This window comes from Acinonyx jubatus, chromosome C1 (assembly GCF_027475565.1).
Source record: "Acinonyx jubatus isolate Ajub_Pintada_27869175 chromosome C1, VMU_Ajub_asm_v1.0, whole genome shotgun sequence".
Taxonomy (NCBI): domain Eukaryota; kingdom Metazoa; phylum Chordata; class Mammalia; order Carnivora; family Felidae; genus Acinonyx; species Acinonyx jubatus.
In genome coordinates, this window is record NC_069381.1 from 116,839,799 (window position 1) to 116,861,381 (window position 21,583).

At 48.6% G+C, this 21,583-nt stretch overlaps 1 protein-coding gene across 5 annotated transcripts in view; it reads left to right on the forward strand.

Moving 5' to 3' along the window:
- Positions 1 to 21,583, forward strand: part of SCTR (secretin receptor) — a 77,849-nt gene that overhangs the window by 54,340 nt on the left and 1,926 nt on the right. The window contains exons 6-12 of one of the 5 annotated variants that reach the window (XR_003418935.2): positions 657 to 789; positions 2,936 to 3,089; positions 10,667 to 10,727; positions 11,044 to 11,113; positions 15,490 to 15,581; positions 17,028 to 17,154; positions 18,590 to 18,655. Coding sequence is in view for 4 of the 5 variants with exons in the window: in XM_027055962.2 (XP_026911763.1) it covers positions 657 to 789; positions 2,936 to 3,089; positions 10,667 to 10,727; positions 11,044 to 11,113; positions 15,490 to 15,581; positions 17,028 to 17,154 (637 nt within the window). In the remaining variant the exon portion in view is untranslated. The remainder of the gene's footprint in view (positions 1 to 656; positions 790 to 2,935; positions 3,090 to 10,666; positions 10,728 to 11,043; positions 11,114 to 15,489; positions 15,582 to 17,027; positions 17,155 to 18,589; positions 18,656 to 21,583) is intronic. The other 4 variants (XM_027055966.2, XM_027055967.2, XM_027055964.2 and 1 more) reach the window with 4 other exon arrangements.

Consider the following 21,583-nt stretch of genomic DNA (forward strand, 5'->3'; position numbering starts at 1 on the left):
GATTCTGTGTCTCCCTCTCTCTCTCTGACCCTCCCCCGTTCATGCTCTGTCTCTCCCTGTCTCAAAAATAAATAAACATTAAAAAAAATTGAAAAAAAAAAACAGTTTAAGAAAGCAAAGGTGACCTGGCACACATAACTGACAAGTTCAGGGGTCTCTGGCTTTAGGAATGGCCGGCTCGAGGTGGTCAAAGGTATCAGCAGAACTAGATGTGTCTCCCTCCCTGTCTCCAGTCTGCGTTGGCCACATCCTCAGGCAGGCTCTCTGCAGGGGCACCTTCCACCAGCTAGGTAACACCAGGACAAAGAGAGCCTCTTCTCCATTAGATGCAATGAAAAGTCCTAGGGGGAATGGGGGGCGGGGGTTGTTCTCATAGGCTGGGCTTGGATCACATGCCCAACCTGAGCCAGGGGTGGAGTACTGTGATTGGTCGAGTCTGTCAACAGGGTGGGAGGGTGGAGTCGCCCCCACCCAGAGCTGCAGTGGGTTCCCCATAAGAGAGCGTGGTTCTCGTACCAGAAGACGAGGAGCAAGCAACCGATGCTGACCCCTCCAGCAGAGGAGGAAACAAAGTCTCTGGAAGGTGAAAAGGCTTGCTCGAGGTTGTACAGCCCTTGTGGTTCTGGCCCCTATGGCCCTGCATTCTCTCCCTCCAGGAGGCTCCACTGCACCCGCAACTACATCCACATGCACCTGTTTGTGTCCTTCATCCTGCGTGCCCTGTCCAACTTCATCAAGGACGCGGTCCTCTTCTCTTCGGACGATGTCGCTCACTGTGATGCCCACAGGGTAACATGCCTGCGTGCCCTGGGGTGTGGCCAGGGTGGCCCGCTCTCCCCAGCCTGACTTTGGAGAGGGTGGTAGCCACTTTGCCTTTCCCGAAGGTCCCTGCGAGGCTGCACCCAATGCTTCGTAGAGGGCCCAGTACTGGAGCCGGGCCAGGAGGTTTGGGGAGAGTCCCATGTCTCCCCATGCAAGGTCTGGGTCATGTATGAGAGCAGTTTGTCAGGAAGCCCCTGGGGGCTGCCCTTCAGCTCCCAGCATCCAGGAGTGGATTAGCCACTGTGGCAATTAGATGTATAGCAAGGCTTGTCTTTTCCCTTCATCTGCAGAGTCCTAATAGTAGAGAGATGGTCAAGTTTAAAGAGGGTTGAGGTTGGTGGTAGAAAGAAAAGTATGAGCGTATGCCTATATGTCTGCACACACAGGTCTGCAGTACAACAATTGTTTTGCTAAGTCTTACACTTTTCTCCTTCTGAGTGCTTAGAGAGCCTTATTTCTTAGCAATATCTCTCTGTGTATCAGTTGAGACTCTCTTTTGCTGCATATAACAAAAAACTGCACATCAGTGGCTTAAACAGACAGGAGTTGTTTCCCACATAAGCAGTCCACAGATGGGCAATCTAGAGGTGGCACAGTGTCTCCATGATGCCATGGCGGGCCCAGTCATTTTCCCTCTTTCTGCTCTGCCATGTTTGATTCCATGCTTTACACCGCATGTTTACAATACGGCTGCCACAACCCCAGGCTTCACATCCATGTTCCAGGCACAAAAAAAAAAAAAAAAAAAAAAAAGAGTCAAGATGAAACTTTTTTTTTGTCTTTGAGCAGCTTTGCCTTTTTATGGTGGGAAAGAATACTCACCCCAAGACACCCATCTACATCTCGTTGGCTAGAACCATGTCATGTGACCACACCTAACTGCAAAGGAGGCTGGGAGGTTGAGGTTTTTTTTGTTGTTGTTGTTGTTGTTTTTTTACCATCATGGTCTCCACAGCAGAGGCAAACAAGAGAGAAAGGGATTGGAGGTTGAGATTGGTTCAGTCAACCTGCCTGTCACTTCCCACCACTCACATCTGTAATTCCTTAACAGATCTGTTAAGTTTGTACTATTTGTAGTTGTGTGTGTGTGTGTGTGTGTGTGTATTTTGACTCAAACTGAGCCGTCCCTTCAGGAGGGCCTTGTCCCTTAGGGAGATTGGCAGGCTGAAGTAAGAGTAACCAGTGTGGGAGTCAGAAGACTTAAATTCAGACCCTACCCTCTCACTGACCAGCACCGGGGAAGTCCAGCAATGCCCCGCAAGGAACCTTCTAGGGTTCTACTAAACATTAGACTCGCGAGCCAAGCATGGGAACCTCTGAGAAGCAGAGTCTGTGGGTGGCCGTAAGGCAGGAACCACAGCTGGCCAGCAGGACAGTACCAGGTGCCTCTCCTCTGTGGATGTGACCTCGAAGCAGTCCATGCAGCAGCCCTCGGGCCATTCCAGGAGCTGTCCTCTCCCCAGGGGACAGCTCAGTGAAAGGAAAGGGACCCTTGTAGTGTGGGAATGGTTTCCTTGCTGGCGCCCAAGTCCCGTGCCCCACATTCCCCCCAGGCATAGCTTCCAGTGATCCTGGCAAGAGACAAGCCTGTAATGTCACTGAATCAAGTGCCCCCATCCAGTATTTAGAGGTCTCCAGAACAGATGCAGAGTGCCAGTCAGGGGCCATTTTCACCGTCAGTGTTGCCTGCTAACATAATTGGTACATCCCTTCAACCGTTTCTGGGGAAACAGCATGGAAAGGATTTTGTTAACCCTTTGCTCAGAAATCCCTTTCCTTCTCCAGGCTTCTTTTCTCATCTGCAAATGAGGAACTTGGGAGTCGGGCGACATCTGACACAGGTTTACAACTGGCAGCCAGTTCCAGAATTTGAATGTAGTTCCTGCTTCTGTGATGGCCCATTAACCTTTTTGACTGAGCTTGCTGGCATGTTGAGTTCCACCCTCTAGAGAACTCTGTGGGCCTGGTCTTCCGATAATGGAAGGCCACAGGGGAGGGCCATGAACCTCAGGGACTTGGTCTGCGGCATACCGTGTCACTTCCTTTGGGGGTGGCCACCAGAGGGAAGCCCATGGTTACCCAGCCTGGGGCTCACCTGCCTCTCTCTGTCCAGGTGGGCTGTAAGCTGGTCATGGCTTTCTTCCAGTACTGCATCATGGCCAACTATGCCTGGCTGCTGGTGGAAGGCCTCTACCTTCACACGCTCCTCGTCATCTCCTTCTTCTCAGAAAAGAAGTGCCTCCAGGGATTTGTTGCCCTCGGATGGGGTATGTTTCTCCGTAGGTATAATGGCTGTGTGTATGTTGGAAAGGGCACTGAGTCAGAGGATTTGGTTTTGAGTTCCAGCCCCACACTTAGTTAAGTTAGCTAACTTGTGTCATCTTAGGCAAGTTGCTGCTGCTTCTTTTTTTTTTTTTTTAATGTTTATTTTTGAGAGAGAGAGAGAGAGCAGGGGAGGGGCAGAGAGAGAGGGAGAGAGAGAATCCCAAGCAGGCTCTACACTGTCAGCACAGAGCCTTATGTGGGACTCGAACCCATGAACCATGAGATCATGACCTGAGCCGAAACCAAGAGTCGGCTTTTTAACCAACTGACCCTTTCGGGCGCCCCTCGGCAAGTTGCTTCTTGTTTAACCCCCTGGCTTTGGTTTGTTTGTATGTCAAGTGGGAATGAACAGCTAAAATTTAGCCCCAATTTCTGCCATCCAAAGTCTCTTCCAATGTGATACTCCCCACCCTTGTTTCATCTTCCTTAGACATTTATTCATATATTTTCATTCTTGCTTCCTTTCTATATCAGGGTACTTTTGATTATAGAAAATCTGGCTTAGATCATCTTTAAACATAAAAGAAACTAATTGGCTTATCTGTCTGAAAGTCCAGGGTCACCAACTTCAGGTGAGGCTGGATCCAGCAGCTCAACAACATTTCTTCGTGTCTTTCCACTTTGCCTTCCAGAACATCACCTTTGTCATTAGGCTGGTGCTCCCAGCTTCTGGGCTACCAGCTTCCTTGTTACCTCTAAGGAGAGCAAAAGGCCATGTCCCAGCATTCGCAGCAAATACTCTGAGGTTCACCCTGATTGGACCTCTTTGTCTCATACACATTCCCTGACCTGAGGAATACACTGATTGGCTTAAGCTACTCAAACCACATGGCTTCCCAAAGGAAATTCAGGATTCCTTTGTAGGAAGGAGATGGACACAGTAGTAAGACAGCCAACTCAGCCTCCATCGAATCTCTTCCCCCTTCCCTTTCTGACCAATGCAGATGATAACTCCCATTTCTTGAGCACTTACTATGAGCGCGGTACTTTACATGCATTATTTTATTGGCACAACTTCCAGAAGCTTCTCAAAGAAACCTGGCTCAAGGACATGAGGTAATATCCTCAGCTCACACTGCAGACAAGGGCAAACCCAGGATTCAAACCAAAGCCTGTCTGTTTCCAGAGCCCCTTAACTCCTATTCTGCCATTGATGGACATCTCTCCATCTGTCCATCCGTCTGTCCATCCATCCATCCATTCATCCATCCATCCATCCATCCATCCATCCATGTACCCATCCATCCATCCATCCATCCACTCAACCATCCATCAACTGTTCATTTGATAAACATATGTAAGTTACCCACTGGGTTCTGGAAAGATCGCCAGATTCTTCTGAGTGCCTCACATGCTTACAAGGATAGTCATGTGTACCAGCCATTAATTTCATTTGTTTTCTTCTTGGTGCCTTTAATTAAGAAGTGCCCCTGCCAGGAATGCTGTCTTTTCTGCTTGTCTAAATCCTTACAGGCAGAGGCCCTATCTCCTCACATCAGGGAAGTCATCTGAGCTAGAGCTCGATGAGCCCTCCTGTAGACTTTGGCAGCCTAATTAGCACATGACCTTTGGCCAGCGGGAGCTGTAGGGAGGACTCTGCAGATCTTTGGATTTCTGCATAGGCCAGTCGTCCCAGAGTGCTGCGGGACCAGGGACTTGCTTTATGAAGTTGACTGCCCCCCAAAAAGCACCCAGTTCAAAACCTAGTTCACTGACCTTGATGCCCAGATCTGCCATGACCTTGCCATATGAACATGGGCAGTTTCATTATCTGTAATATCAGGATCATAATTTATTCGGCTTTCTTTGACCACTTCTTTGTGTTCAGAGGGGCTTCTAGAGATTACAAAACCCAAACCAAAAAAGTGCCATCATTCAGATAAGATCAGGTGTGTTCAGTGTGGTATGGCCGTAGACGAAAGTTCCATCATTCAAAGGAGTCACAGTCTGGTGGGGAGATAAAATTGCATTGTCACATCTCCATCACAAGTTTTTAGAAAGCCCCCCTTTCTTCCTCAAATATTTACTGAGCATCTACAATATGCCAGAGCCTGGGGGTGGAACAGCACATAAATCAGGGGTTCCTCCCCTCCCCGCCTTTCTGCCTGCACAGCCCTAAGGAGACCGTGAAGGGGCTCACGAAGGTCTAAAGTTCTCCAACTGGGAGAAGCCTTTCTCTTGCGAAAGCGGTGGCCCCTTCTCAATTTGTCCGCCAACTTGTCTCCCCAGAGATAGGTTGCTTAAATGAGTACACACGCGCTCACTGTAAGACTTTGCAAAGAAAAAAAAAATTAAGTAGAAAAAAACTTAACCTCGGTCCCATCTATTGAACACTTTGGAAGGGTTTCCTTCCAGACTATGTTTCCTACTCCGTTCCCCCCGCCCACATTGTTGTGCTCATGCCGTATGGAGAATTTTGAATCCTGCTTCTTTCCACTAACATGTAAGCATGCTCTGTATCCTTCCGCCTCTGCCGATAAACATTTTTAACTAGTCTATGGGTGTATTTAACCCAATACCTATCATGTGGGCATTTAGGTTGTTTCTGATTTCCACCATCATAGGTAACACAGTGATGAATACTTTTATGGGCAAAGCTTATTTCCATGTATAATACGGAATCCTAGAATTAGGATCACTGAATCAGAAGGAGTGAACGCTATGGAAGTTTTTGACTTAGCCGACACTTTTACTTTTCGCAAGGTGGCTGGGGTGTCAGTCTGTGCCTGGAAAAGGGCCATACCTCTGGCTTTTATGGGGACGAACGAAGCTCCCACTCACTGAGCTGGTGGTTCTCCAAGTGGAGCCAATATCAAGAGTCACATGGAGGGTGTGTCAAACCCAGCTGGCTGGACCCCACGTTCTGTGCCTCTGAGCCAGTTGGCCTTGCGTGTAGCCAGAGACTCTGGATTTCTAACGAGTCCCCGAATGACTCTGAAACTGCTAGTCTGGGGACCACACTACGAACCCTAAATCAAGGCATTATTGGTTCTCCCGCCTTCCACCAACTCTGTTAAAGATGGAAGGCAATGAACAGGAAGCCTTTCAGAACCCATGTTTTTGCCCAAAGCATTCAAAATTGAGGCAGGAATTTGTTTTAAATGTTTATTTATTTTTGAGAGAGAGAGAGTGCAAACGGGGAAGGGACAGAGAGAGAGGGAGACAGAGGATCTGAAGCAGATTCCATGCTGACAACACAGAGCCTGACGTGGGGCTCGCACCCACAATTGGCAAGATCATGGTCTGAGCTGAAGTCAGGGGCTCAACAGACTGAGCCACCCAGGCACCCGAAGGCAGGGAATTTTTTTTTAGTGTTATTTTTATTAAAGTCATGCACATACTTGGTTTAAGGAATTAAATAGGGTGAAAAAAAAGCAGTCTTCTGCCCCCACTTCTGCTCCGCAGAGGTAACACCCTCAAGATTCCTTAGCTGGTCCTTCTAATGTTCACTCTCATGTTTCTGAACAAGATTCTGCTGTTTCCTGATTTGTCCATCTGAGGCGTTACCGGTTGCCTCCTTAGGATGGAAGATAAGGATATAAAGTTCTCCATCCTACCATTAGTTTTTTAGTTTTCGGTTAAGTTCGAGTCAACGTATATATCATTATGTCTGTGTAAGTGTTGTTAACTCTTGAGCCAAGTGATGTACAATGATTTTACTTCCAATGTTTAACCTTTTGTTTTTCATGGAGTCCCTTTTTTTTTTAAGTTTATTTATTTATTTTTGACAGAGAGAGAGGGAGAGAGAGAGCATGAGCAGGGGAGGGACAAAGAGAGAGAGGGAGAGAATCCCCAGCAGACTCTGCATTGCCAGTGCAGGCCCCACATGGGACTCGAACTCACTAAACACGAGATTATTACCTAAGCCAAAAGCAAGAGTCAGACGTTTTAACCGACTGAGCCACCCAGGCGCCCCTTCGTGGAGTCACTTCTAATTGATTTATTTGTTTTGGGTTGCTGTCATTAATTCCCCTAAATTCTCCACCAGAACCTGAAAACCCTCTAATGCTATTTTCCAAATCAACCAATGCCAACAGGAAATCTATTCGTTCCTATTTATTTGGTTTCTTCCTGCTGGATTCGTTTCCTAGGGGTTGCCTAACGAATTACCACAAACTTGGTGGCTTGAAACCATAGACATTTATTCTCTCGCAGTTCTGGGGGCCGGAAGTTCAAAATCCAGGTTCTGGCAGGGCTGATTCCTTCTGAAATGCTCCGTGCCTCTCTTCTGGCTTCCGGTTGTTGCTGGTAGTCCTTGGTGGTTTTTTGGCTGGTGGCTGCATCATTGCAATTTCTGCCTCCATCTTTACGTGGCCTTCTTCCCTCGATGTGTCCTTTCCCTCTGTGTCGCTCATGACCTCCTTGTAAGGATGCCAGTCATATTATTAGGGGCCCAGTACAACTGGCATCCTTATACATATGGCCTCTTCTTTTAAAAAAAATTTTTTTTAAACATTTATTTATTTATGAGAGACAGAGCATGAACAAGGGAAGAGCAGACAGACAGGGGACACAGAATCCGAAGCGGGCTCCAGTCGCTGAGCTGTCAGCACAGAGCCCAACCCGGGACTCGAACTCACAGACCACAAGATCATGACCTGAGCCGCAGTCGGACGCTTAACCGACTGAGCCACCCAGGCACCCCATGTATGGCCTCTTCTTAACTGATTACACCTACGAAGACCTTATTTCCAAATAAGGTCACCCTACAAAGTTCTGGGTAGTTATGAATTTGGGGAGGATGCTATTCAACCCAATAGACCCACCGGTGTTCTTCTTAGAGCCTCTGCCCTCCTGCTCTATTTGGGCTGGTGGTTCTTTAGACTTGCTTAGTTCCCTCACTCTCATGCTGAGAATTTCCTTCATTTTCCTCAGCAAATCCTATTCCTTTATTTCTTGTCTCCTCCCCTTGGTTTGCTCCCTAGTTGTGTTGGGGCACATGTTCCGGTACCTGTCTAACAAAGAGTGCGTGGAAAGTACGTTTTTGCATTGCATATCTGAAAATATCTTTTTCAACGTTCACACCTAACTTGTGGTTTTCCCAGGCATAGAAATTAGGTTGAAAAATCATTTCCCCCCAGAATTTTGGAGGCCTTCTATTTGGGCAGCTGGGTATAGAATGTGCCGTATTATTCTGTTTCCTGAGCATTTTTACTCTTTGTAAGCTACAGAAGCCTCTCTCTGTCCCCCGTGTTTTGAAACGCCCTCGGGATGTGTCCCCACGAGAACTGCCTTCATCCTTTTTGCTGACATCCGGTGGTCCTTTCATCTGGAAACTCACATCCTTCATTTCCTGGACAATGTTCTTAACATCACCTATTTGATTTCTTTCCCTTTGGTTTTTATCCTCTCTTTCTGAAACTTTTAATCAGATGGGCACACATCCTGAAATGGACCCCTGAGTTTCTCATTTCTTTCCTCCTGCTTTTCATTACATTCCTTTTGTGTTCTGCTTTCTGGGCGATTCTTGGTCTTTATCTTCCAACCCATCTGTGGGTTTTTTAAATCTCGGTTATCATGTATTCAATTTCTAAGCCCTCTTCCTTGTTCTTGGAATGCTCCCAATTTTCAGCATCCTGTTTGGGTCCCGCAGAGGTGATCTTTCCTCTTATCTCTCTGATGATATTCCCTAGAGTTGTTTGTTCAAGTTCCTCCAGCAGCCTGCATGGTCTGTTTCCTCTGAGTTCCTTCTCTCTGATTGTTTTGGTCCTTGCCTTTGATGTAATCAGCTTTCCTCAGATGTTGGTGACCTTGACTGTTCGTGTTTAAGAATGAGTCACTTCAGGGACACCTGAGTGGTTTAGTTGGGTAAGCGTCTCAGGTCGTGATCTCAGGTCGTGATCTTACCGTTCATGAGTTTGAGCCCCCAGCGGGGCTCTGTGCTGACAGTGCAGAACCTGCTTGGGATTCTCTGTGTCCCTCTCTCTCTGCCCCTCCCCTGCTTGCATTCTCTCTAAATAAACAGATAGATAGATAAATAAATAAACAAATAAACAAACAAACAAACTTAAAAAAAAAAAAGAATGGGATGCCTGGGTGGTTCAGTCAGTGAAGCATCCAGCTTTGGCTCAGGTCATGATCTCGCAGTTTGTGAGTTCGAGCCCCGCACCGGGCTCTGTGCTGACAGCTCAGAGCCTGGAGCCTGCTTCAGATTCTGTGTCTCCCTCTCTCTGTGCCCTCCCCTGCTCGCCTTCTGTCTCTCTCAAAAATAAAAATAAACATTTAAAAAAAACACTAAAAAAAAAAAAAAGAATGAGTCATTTCAGAGCTGACTGAAGGCCCTGTGTGCGGGGTGGGGGTGGGGGTGGGGGGGTACGTTCGTGGTATGTCTCTCAGGGAGACTGGCCTGGAAGTGGCCGCTGTGTTGGGGGGTCCCCAGCATCACCATCTGTAGGCCCTTTGTCTGAGGCTGTTTGATTCCTCCAGAGAAAACTCCTTTGATCTCCGCCCTGGGGTAGAGGTGTGTGTGGAGGGCTGGAGCTAGGGTATAAACCTGGCTGCTGGAGGTCTGGAAGCCGCGCAGCCTGGGGACGTGGCTCTTGCCATTCAAGTGCAGACAAGCATGTCCATTAGAAATAGAACGAGCCAGGGCGCCTGGGTGGCTCAGTTGGTTAATCATCCGACTTCTGATCTCAGCTCAGGTCACGATCTCACAGATTGTGGGATCGAGCCTTGAGTCACACAGCCCGCTCGGGATTCTCTCTCTGCCCCTCTGCCTCATTCTCCCTCAAAATAAATGGACTTAAAAAGAAATAGAATGGGCCACATATATAACCGAAAATTTTCTAGGGGTACCTGGGTGGCTCTGTTGGTTAAGTGTCCGTCTTGGCTCAGGTCGTGATCTCGCGGGTTGGGAGTTCAAGCCCTGCATCGGGCTTCCCTGCTTGGGATTCTTTCTCCATCCCTCTCTCTCTGCCCCTCCTCCACTCTCTCTCTCTCAAAATAAACTTAAAAAAATAAATGCAAATTTCCAGTAGCCACAGTAAACCCAGTAAAAAGAAACAGGTGAAATTAATCTTAATAATATATTTCATTTAGCCCAGTGTAAAAATACTATCATTTCAACATACAATTAACATAAAAATTAACCCACTTCACATTCTTTTATTCCTACAAATCTTCAAAATCCGGTGTCTTGCACTTACAGCACATCTCCCCCGGGACCAGCCACGTATCAGGTACTCACTCGTGACATGTGGCGAGGGGTCACCAACAGCACAGGTGTAGACCATCACTTCAGCCTTCTCTTCCCAGCAGAGGCCCTCCTGAGTCTGGCCCGGGCTCCCAGGAGCCCCGGAGCCCCTCGTGGCCTTCAGGATCCATCTGATGCCCAGGGCGTCCTCAGTTCCCAGGGCGTCCCTGCCACCCTTGAAGCAGGAGGCTACTCATTTGCACAGGATTTCCTAGGGGGTTCCATGCACCTGTTCACTACTGGGCTGGGGTAACTGTCCTGTCCCTGTGCGGGTGTTGAAAACTGAGTCCCCTCTCTCCCGTCCCTCCCTTTGCTTTTATTCTTCAGGTTCCCCAGCTGTTTTTGTTGCTTCGTGGGCCATCAGCAGGCACTTTCTGGAAGATGTTGGGTAAGCTGCTTGAAGGAGAGGTAACAGGAGAGTATTTTATATCATCCAGCTCTTCGAACAGGATGGACACTTGTTGGGAGCTATCTAGGAAAGGCCTGTTTTTCAAACTGGGGGCCACAGGCGAGTTCTCTGGAGGCATCGTCAGCCGCAGACATGCTCTGAGCCAGAGGGGAGAGTCGGTTCTGATAGCACTGGGCACACAGCCGCAGTGCTCAGGGTCACCAGCATGGGCCATTCATACCAAGGGCTCCTCAGAGGACTAGCCTTTCCAGGTCAGCTCAGCTCTCCACGCCTAACGGAGCCTGGCTGTCCACAGGTGCTGGGACATCAACACCAACGTGTCCATCTGGTGGGTCATTCGAGGGCCTGTGATCCTCTCCATCCTGGTGAGTGGCCATCTTCCTGAGCTGGGCTCCAATGGGAGAGAGGGAAACAGTGACTGGCCTTGGCCTGGACAAAAGGCCAAGAGACAGGGCTCCCTCCTGGTGCGGGGAGGGATCAACCACAGAACTTCCAGAGGTTGTCGGGGTGCAGGAGGGTCTAGAAGCTCCGCCCCCTGAAGAATGGCGGATGGAAGTGGGAGGGGCAGTTAGGAGGTTATGTAACTCCCTTTGGTCTGTGAGTAGCCACTGAAATGTGATTAGCCAAGCTCCTTGTCCTAACCTGGCTGGCTCTGTGCTGAAACCACCGCGCCCCCCCCTTCAGATCTTTGGGTCCTGTCCTGATCTGTTTTCTAGGCATCCCCTTGTTACTGGGAAGAATCATTGAGCTGGGATCATAGGCAGGGAGCTGAGGAAAGCTGAGTGAGGCATGGTCTTGGGCCCTCAGGGTGCTGTTGGGAGGGGTGGGGAGGAAATACAAGAGTGACTTAGGGACAGGGAACCCAGAGGGTCTCAACTGGGATGCCCTTCAGAATCACCTGGAAGCTGTTTAACAATACTGATGGCCAGAGCACCCGGGTTCCTCAGTCGATGAGCGTCCGACTCGATTTCAGCTCAGCTCGTGATATCACGGTTTGTGAGTTGGAGCCCTGCATCAGGCTCTGCGCTGACAGGCGAAGCCTGCTTGGGATTGTCTCTCCCACTCTCTGTCCCTCTCTGTGTCTCTTTCTCAAAGTAAATCAATAAACATTAAAAAAAAAAAAAAATACTGAGGACCAGAGATTCTGCTCTCGTTGTTCTGGGGAGTGGCCCGGACATCAGTCTCTGGTTTACGTTCTCAGGTGCTTCTACTCTGCAGTCAGGGTTGGGAGCCCTGGAGCTGAGCCTGTGGGTGTGGATATGAAATAGGGGGACAGAGGACGGGGGACACCCTCGGGTTGTCTCCTGGATGGAATCAGCCCCTCAACCGGGCGCAGGGTTCAGGGGGACCCCATGGCTACAGGACCAGTTGACAGGAAGTGCCCTTCATGGGCTCTCTGGGGCGGGGCGGGGGTGCCACACAGGGCAGCAGCCCATCCTCTTCCACTGGCTGGCTGGTGACCTTCTAAGGGCAGTTGGGGGGAGGGAGCCATCCCGCCATCCCATGACCTCCCTCCTTTTTTCTTTTTTAACATTAAAAAAATTTTTTTTGGAGGTGGGGGGAGGGGCAGAGAGAGGGGAACAGGGGATCCGAAGAGGGCTCTGTGCCGACAGGCTGACAGCAGTGAGCCCGATGCGGGGCTCGAACTCGCAAACCATGAGATCCTGACTTGAGCTGAACTTGTAGGTGCAACTGACTGAGCCACCCAGGTGCCCCTTTTGAGCATTTTTTAAAAGCTTGTTTATTTATTTTGAGACAGAAAGTGAGTGCACATGCGTGAGCGGGGAAGGGGCAGAGAGAGAAAGGGGGAGAGAAAGAATCTCAAGCAGGCTCCATGCTGTCAGCACATAGCCCTACTCGGGGCTTGATCCCACGACTGGGAGATCATGACCCGAGCCAAAATCACGAGTCGATGCCTGACTGAGCCACATAGGTGTGCCCGCCCCCTTTTTCTAAATAATAGACTTCATGTAAAAAGAAAAGTTGGAAGATACAAAGTCTGTTTTTCAAAAGGGAATAAAATCACACATACTTTTAGCACCTAGATACACACAATGAATACACATGTGCTTTTCTTTCCTTTTTCTTTGAGGAAAAACATACTTTTTTCAAAATGCTTAATATAGTTTTGTATTGTAGTTTGGTTTTTCACTTAGCAAGAGATGTGAGGTGTCCCATGTCCTTTGAAATTATCTAACGAACCAATGTGCTATGACTGCATGATATTCCCACAGGAGGGCATTTCCTCATTCAGTTAGGCCAGTTTCCTTGCTATAATTCTGGGAATCTGACAGCCCAGCCCAGGAGAGCCCCAGCGGAGGGACAGTGGGCCCCAGCGTCCTGGCAGATTTCATGGCACTGGGTCTATCTAGCGATTGAATGTTTGGTGGATACTCCTGATGCAACATATCTCCCAACAAGGGCACCTGGATGGCTCGATTGGAAGAACATGTGAATGGGGCACCTGAGTGGCTCAGTCAGTTAGGTGTCTGACTTCGGCTCAGGTCGTGATCTCACAGCTTGTGGGTTCGAGCTCCATGTCGGGCTCTGTGCTAACAGCTCAGAGCCTGGAGCCTGCTTTGGATTCTGTGTCTCCCTCTCTGTCTCTGGCCCTCCCCACTCATGCTCAGTCTCTGTCTCTCTGTCTTTCAAAAATAACTCAACATAAAAAATAAAGAAAAATATAAAAGGTTTTATCTTAAAAAAAAAAAAAGAAAAAAGGAAGAGCTATGACTCTTGATCTCAGGGTCATGAGTTTGAGCCCCACATTGGGTGCAAAGACTACTTAAGTAAGAACTTAAAAAAACAAAACGAGGGGCGCCTGGGTGGCGCAGTCGGTTAAGCGTCCGACTTCAGCCAGGTCACGATCTCGCGGTCCGTGAGTTTGAGCCCCGCGTCGGGCTCTGGGCTGATGGCTCGGAGCCTGGAGCCTGTTTCCGATTCTGTGTCTCCCTCTCTCTCTGCCCCTCCCCCATTCATGCTCTGTCTCTCTCTGTCCCAAAAATAAATAAAAAACGTTGAAAAAAAAAATTAAAAAAAAAAACAACAAAACGAAACAAAATAAAAACCTCCCAACCAGTTGGTCACAGGGCCTGGAATTTCACTATTTGGGACTCATTCTTGGGATCTTAGAGAATTTTTTTTTTTTGCCTTCCAGTGCTCCCTATTAAATTGAATCCAACTCTAAGACAAAAAATAAATGGAAAAAAAAAGCTTTTATTCATATACACCATGCATAGCCAGCTCTGAGCGAGAGGCATAAACAAACAAGCCGAGAAGCATGTTCCTGAAGAAGCAGCTGGGCTAGGAGTCCTGACAGGCCTCTAATCCTTGTCTTGTGGCCAGCATTCCCAGGCCCCAGGCTGTTTGTGTGAACAATGAGGGTGCCCGGCTGGCCGAGCCCACTGATCCCTGCTTCTGTAAATGGTGCTGGAGCCTGTAGGTGGGTGAGAGAGGAGGAGAGGTACCACCGTGTGGGCATCTTTATAACATTCTGGCACTGGGCCCCGGGAAGGCAACACCAAAAGAAATAAACAGACTACATTCCTGTCCTTTAGGAAGTTGGGATTGGGACTGGCAGATATGTGGACACGCACAAGTTTGACAGACGCATGCGTTTGTCCTCTTTCAAACATTTCAAGTGCTTACACAGCGACATGATCCCTCACTGCAATATATCAGGAAAAGAGAGGTGATCAAGGGTGGCTTCCTGGAGTTGGTGATTGAACTGCAAAGTGAGGCTATAAGGCTCTGAGGCAGTGGTTCTCAAAGTATGGTCCCCAGGCCGGCAGCTTCACCATCACCTGGAAGCTTGTTAAAAGTGCAAATTCTTGGGGCGCCTGGGTGGCGCAGTCGGTTAAGCGTCCGACTTCAGCCAGGTCACGATCTTGGGCTCTGGGCTGATGGCTCGGAGCCTGGAGCCTGTTTCCGATTCTGTGTCTCCCTCTCTCTCTGCCCCTCCCCTGTTCATGCTCTGTCTCTCTCTGTCCCAAAAATAAATAAACGTTGAAAAAAAAAAAATTTAAAAGTGCAAATTCTTGGGCCCCACCCCAGATTTACTGACCTATAGCCTTGGGACCCCACCCCACCCCCCAGTCAATACCCTAAACCTTAAGAACCTCTGCTGGTGGGGCACCTGGGTGGCTCAGTTGTTAAGCATCTGCCTGTTGGTTTTGGCTGTCATGATCTCAGGGCTCGTAAGTTCGAGCCCCACATCGGGCTCTGCACTGGCAGTGCAGAACCTGCTTGGGATTCTCTCTCGCCCCGTCTCTCTGCCCCTCCCCTGTTTGAGCTTTCTCTCTCTCTCTCTCAAAATAAATAAACATTAAAATGACAACAACAAAACCTCTGCTGGAAGAAAGCCGTGCTACTCAAAGTGTAGTCGAGGACCAGCTTTGACATCATCTAGAGCTTGATGGAAATATAGACTTTCAGGTCACTTGAAACCTGCCTTTTAACAAGGTCCCCAGGGGTTTCAATGCACCCCCCAGTGTGAATAATCCCTGATGGCAACTGAGCAGACCTCAGAGCTCCAGCAGCCCCGGGGGGTAGGAGCAGGTGCCGGGTCAGTCATCCCCTCCCATAGGTTTGCTCCCCCAGGACTTTGGGGCAGGTGAGGGGAGGCACAGTGGTGCAATCTCGGGTGTGGCCTGTAGTGCCTTCTCTGTCCTCAGGTCCAGGGGTCAGGGGCCTGGAGGGGTGGCGATCACCTTCAGCCCCACCTCTGTCTTGTGTTTTACAGATTAATTTCATCCTTTTTATTAACATCCTAAGAATCCTGATGAGAAAACTGAGAACCCAAGAGACAAGAGGAAATGAAGCGAACCATTATAAGTAAGTGGAAGGCAAAGACAAGGCTTGCTCAGTCAGCACGTATTTCCTGTGCACCTATTGTTTACCCAACTGGACCTAGTTCCTGGGAGGTTACAAATGTAAATAGGAATGGGGGCAGGGTGGGGGGTGGGATGGGTCCTTTGTGCAGCCTGAGAAGGCTGCCCCAGTGGTGGGAAGATAAGAAATCTCTGAGGATCCCAGGAAGCAGAGATTTGTGCTTGGGGCAACGCCAGGGACTCTCCTGATGGGTTTCGGGGACCCAGCTTCAGGGACATCAATATAGGTCTGTGTATTGTTCAAGGGAGAATGGCCTTCATCAGATTTTCAAGATATGTGATCCAGAAATACTCTGAAACCTTTAAGAAGTTGAAGGGAGATGCTGTACTAGTTTGCTAGGTCTACCATAACATAACCACACACTGGGTGGCTTAAAGAAGAGAAACTTACTCGCAGTTCTGGAGGCTGGAAACCCAAGGTCAAGGTGCCGGCAGGACTGGTTTCCTCTGAGGCCCCTCTCCTTGCCTTGTAGATGGCTGCCTTCTCCCTGGGTCCTTTTGTCTGTGCTCAGAGGTGTCTCTTCCTCTTCTTAAAAGGACGCCAGTTGATTGGACTAAGGTCCCATCCTAATGACCTCCTTTTAACTTAATCACCTCTTTTTAGGTCCTATCTGCAAGCAGAGATAGGTATTTCTGAGGTCCTGCAGTTAGGGCTTCAATTTATGAATTGGGGCTGGGGAGATGTAATTCAGCACAGAACGGTTAAAGACAAATCAGTGTCCAGCAAGGGCTTTCTCTGTGAGGTTCTGAGCTTTGAGAATCCGGCAGTGAGTTGGATTACTTGGTGACAGATTCTCCAGGACATCTTTAGAGCAGGGGTGTCCAGAGTAAGCTGGAGCCGGGGATTCAGGATAAAGCTGCAAGATAGAATACAGGATGCCCAGTTCAGTGTGAATTTTGGATAAACAACAAATAGTGTTTTAGTTACTTACTCAAAAAAATATGATCCTTTGTTTATCTGAAATTCAAATTGAACTGGGCATCCTATATTTTTTATTTGCTAAATTTAGCAACCCTAATCTGGGAAGAAAAAAAAAGCACATCTCCTTATAGGTATTTATTATCAAAAAAAAAAAAAAAAAGAATCCTGGCTTTGTGAATAATATGTTAAATAACACATGCACATCATTTATAAATAATAAAGTTGTTTGGGTGGGTTTGTGTCCAAACGTTATTTGCCGATAGGGGTGCGTAATCAGGTATTTTGGGGACTGGCCATGGGTGGTGGGTGTGTGGGAGTTAGAAATTCTCTAGAATGAAAAGTCAAACCACAAAGGTTGGGGGGGGGGCCCTCCGCTGGCCTCCTGCAGTCAGGCAGGTTGGGTGTGTGGAGCTGTGCCCTGGGCGAAGGGGGCAGGACACCGCAGCGGGTCTGGGTCTGTGTCTGTAGGCGCCTGGCCAAGTCTACCCTCCTGCTGATCCCCCTCTTCGGAGTCCACTACATCATCTTCGCCTTCTCCCCAGAAGATGCCATGGAGGTCCAGCTGTTCTTCGAATTGGCCCTTGGCTCATTCCAGGTAAGTTTCGCGGGACTGTGACTTTCGGGGGTTCTCTCTTTCCTTAAAGAGAAACGGAGACCACAGAGGCGGCAAGCCAGGTCTTCCCAGAAGGGTCCAGCAGGGGGTTTTGGGGTGCCTGGTTTGGCCGACATCCAAGAGAAGCTGGGCAGGACCTCACTGTGCTGTGGGACCCAAGTTCCCCACCAGTCAGATGGGGGTGGGAGGTAAAACTAAGGAGAGAGACTGACTCCAGGGAAGACGAAAGGGAAAAATAACCCCACATACTGCATTGCACACCTCTCCACAGTTTATAGGTAGTCAAAATAGCCTTAGTGCTGAGGGCTATGGCTGAGCCATCAAAAAGCAGGGCAGGAAGAGGAACATTGTGGGAATGAGGGAGAGGGCATCTGAAAGAGAATAATATCTTCGTCTTCATACTGGGAAGTCCATAAAAAATGCCCCAAACCGAAAAATCCAGAAGTAGCATCATCAGCATATTCTTCAGAACCAGTGAAAAGAATTCCAAGTTGTTGCCTCTGAGGAACAGGAAATGGGGGCAGGGGTGTTAGGAGGCTGCTGTTGTTTTGTGACAGCAATCATTTGACTCTTTGAAACTTGCATGCATACACAACTTACTGAGAATAATACCCAACCTAAAAAAAAAAAAGAGGAAGAAAGAAAGTGAGGGAAGAAAGCACCTACCTATTCATTCGAGATGTCGTGAGGCTTAAAAACAAAACAAAACAGTAAACGTGTTTAGACAGAAGGACTCTTAACATGAATCCCACACGTCACAGTGTTATTTTGTTTACTCATAGCTCTCCTTCCAAAAATAATATGATGTAACTTTCAGGAAAACCATGCAGAGGACAAAAAAAGAAAAGAAAAAAAAAAAAGGTAACGAAGGATCAGTGAAAAAAATAAAAATAGGAACCAAAATTGAGTTCATACAGAGAAGCAAATTCAGGAGAGTGCTAGGAAGGTGGGACAGCTTAGAGATTTCCAGCAAAAACAGAAACACAGTCTGTTCTAAGATCTATAATATCCGCAATGGAAACAAGCAAATTCCCAGGAAAAGCCTAGAGATTATAGGCTTCAGGGCCTGAGAGAAATTTCTCCCCGTGGATTTTCCTAAAGAAGCCAGCCTGTCCGCAACAAGATTGATTATCCTGCAAAGTCCTCCTCACTGGGGAGGCTTTGGTCTCAGGACGGGGCTCAGAGTCTCCCTTGTTGCCTGAGTTCAGTTCAGGGTGGGTGAGGCCGGGGTCACCCTTCTGTCACTTTCAGGTTCCGGGGAGGACATATCACTGGGCACACGTCATTGAATAGAGTCAGGTCTTCTCCACACCCTGCCTTCAGGGCTGTCCCCTCTGCCCAGAGCTCCCTGCCGGTGCCCCAGGCTCCAGAGAACCCAGCCTCTTATGTAATCCACATTCTTCGTTTCTTCACCCAGAGTTTCCGTGTCCACCTGCTCTTGTAATGTGTGGGAAGGCTGGGCTCACAATGGCCCATTCGGCAGGTGGGGGATTCCAGGTCCACGTGGGTGGAAGGCCATGACCTGGCTTCCAGAAGTGGGTAGTGACCTCACTGAGAGCACAGATACCCATGTCTGCCTCCCTGCACAGAAAGGGAACTTCCTGTCCCCTGGAGTTGGGGCTTGTGGCTGGGGCTGGGCCATTTGGTTTCTCTCTAAGGAAATGGCTTGTCAAGAGAAAACCCAAAAGCACTTTCAGAATGTTCTCATAGAAACATTCTATGTTTACAAAGAAAATGGATCGTTAAGGTTTTTTAAAATTTTGCTCACATACAAACATGTATCACTTGATTATCTATTACCCATGTATATTTTATATAATGTATATATTTTAAAAATTCTATATTATAGAAAATTTCTCCCATATATTAAAGAGAATAGTAGATAGTGAGCCCCCATGTAGTCATTGCCCACTCAAGGCGGGTATGTTTCATGTCTGTCCCCAGCTGCTTCCTCCACCATGTCCCCCCTCATTTTAATCAAATCAAAGACTGTTTTATTCAAATGTGAATATTCTAGTCCGAATCTCTAAAAGACAGGGGCTGAACGAACACACACAGAACCACAATACATTATCAACGGCATATACTTTTATTTTAATGTTTATTTTGAGAGAGAGAATCCCAAGCAGGCTCTGTGCTGTCAGCACTGAGCCCCACGTGGGGCTCGATCTCACGAACCGTGAGATCATGACCTGAGCTGAAATCAAGAGTCGGACACTTAACCGACTGAGTCACCCAGGCACCCTGTCATATACTTCTGGCTTTTTCTGATTGTACATGTAACAGTTGTTGTAGAAAATTTTGAAAATAAGGAACCATTAAAAAAGAAAAAAAAATCATCCATAATCTCATGGCCCCAGAAATAATCTGCTAAAAATGATGGTGGGTTTACTTCTACATCTTTTTTTTTTCTTTTAAGTCTCTTTTCTATCCAGGAAGACACTTATGTATGCACAGCTTATATAACTGAGGTCATGCTATGTGTGGTTTCCCTCTTTTTTTTTTTTTTTTAATGTGTGGTGTCCTATCTTGTGTGTTCTAATTCTCTATCTTCCTGTTGCCTCCACGTCACTAAAATTCTTCAAAGACTTCATTTTTAATGATTGTATAAAAACTGTGGAATTTCTTTTTTTTTTTTTAATTAAAAAAAATTTTTTTAATGTTTATTTCTGAGACAGAGAGAGACAGAACATGAACGGGGGAGGGTCAGAGAGAGGGAGACACAGAATCTGAAACAGGCTCCAGGCTCTGAGCTGTCAGCACAGAGCCCGACGCGGGGCTCGAACTCACAGACTGCGAGATCGTGACCTGAGCTGAAGCTGGACGCTCAACCGACTGAGCCACCCAGGCGCCCCCAAAACTGTGGAATTTCTTAAACTCGCTGGCTGTAGGAGGCCTGCCCTATATGTACCTGGGGCACAACTCACTTTCCCTCACCCGGGGCTCTGGCCCTCACCTGAACTGTGAAAATGTGTCTCCGGATCTTGGAGGCCCAGGCACCTCTGGGCCCCATGAGGTGGGCGCCATCCACAGCCAGCAGCCTGACCACCGGCTCTGGGCCAAGCATGGGGCCAGTCCTGCCTAAACCCCTGTGACCCAGTTCCTTCACCTGTAAAACCGGGGTCCTCCCCCTCCCCCCCCTAGGGCTTTGGCAAGGATTCAATGAAGCCCCTAGAGCCCAGAACCCCATGGTTATGTGGGTCAGACAACTCCACATCTAGTTGTCTCACCTTAAAGCCTGACTTTTCCATCTGCTGACAGAGGCTCCCAGGTGAGAATGCCGGAGAACCACCTGGGATTTTTTTTTTTTTTTGAGACAGAGAAAGGGGTGGAGGAGGGGCAGAGAAAGGAGACAGATTTTCAGAGACAGATTTTCAAGTAGGCTCCGTGTCCAGCACAGAGCCCAATACGGGACTTGATTTCTCCATGTGATCATGACCTGAGATGAAATCAAGAATCAGACACTTGACTGAGCCTCCTAGGCAAAAGCTCCCAGGCGATCCTAACGTGCTACAGAATTTGGAAACTGCAGCCTCGAGTAGGCGTTCCTGCCGCCCACTTCCCCCAAATGGTCTCCGTTCTACGTTAGCAGTCCCCGATGCCTGATAGTCTAAAGCAAATCCTTGAGTTTTGTCACTGTTAAAATGCCAACAGCCCTGAGCCGTTGTATGTATTAAGTCTACCATAGCTGGGCTGGTTCATCATCCTCTGGGGTCCTTTCCAATGTGGTAAGTAGGTAAAGGCAGGTCTGGATGGGACCGGGAAGGGGAAGGGAGCCCCTCTGAGGTCAGCACTATGGCACGCAGACCTCTGAGGGGAAGGGTGCCCACCAGCCAGGGAAGCTGCAGGGCAGAAGGAAGGGCAGGCTGACCTGAGGGGTCCCTGAGGAGGTGAGCAGGACGTAAGCACTGCAGAGACCCTGCCCTTGGCTTACGGTCCCCAGCAGGTCTCTTGGCCTCAAACCCTGCATCTCAAGACTGGAGTCCCTGGCCGAGCTCCGTGCCAGGACCACTGGGAAAACAGAAGCTGCAGATACTAGTGAGGAAGGGTCCTGACAGGCACAGACCTCCATCACACCAGGGAACATAAGAATGTACACATCCCCGAGGCCCCTAACCAAGGAGATGTATACGGGGAGGTCGCACACACCCCACTTTTGGCAGGCCAGCACCAGCACGCAGGCTTTGCTGATTTCACATTCACACATTCGTGTTTCAGTGTGAAGAGCTGGCCGTGGTGGACCGCCTCCGGATTTCCAGCTGATCTTGAAAATGAGCCCGCACCAGGCCCAGGGGCTCGCAGGGGCCGGCCCCTCCCCCTACCTGAGGGACAGTGCGCTTTGGGCGCCACCAGTCTCTGCTTCTCCCAGATGGCCCGCCTTACTAACTCAGGGGACTGGCCTGGTCCCCAC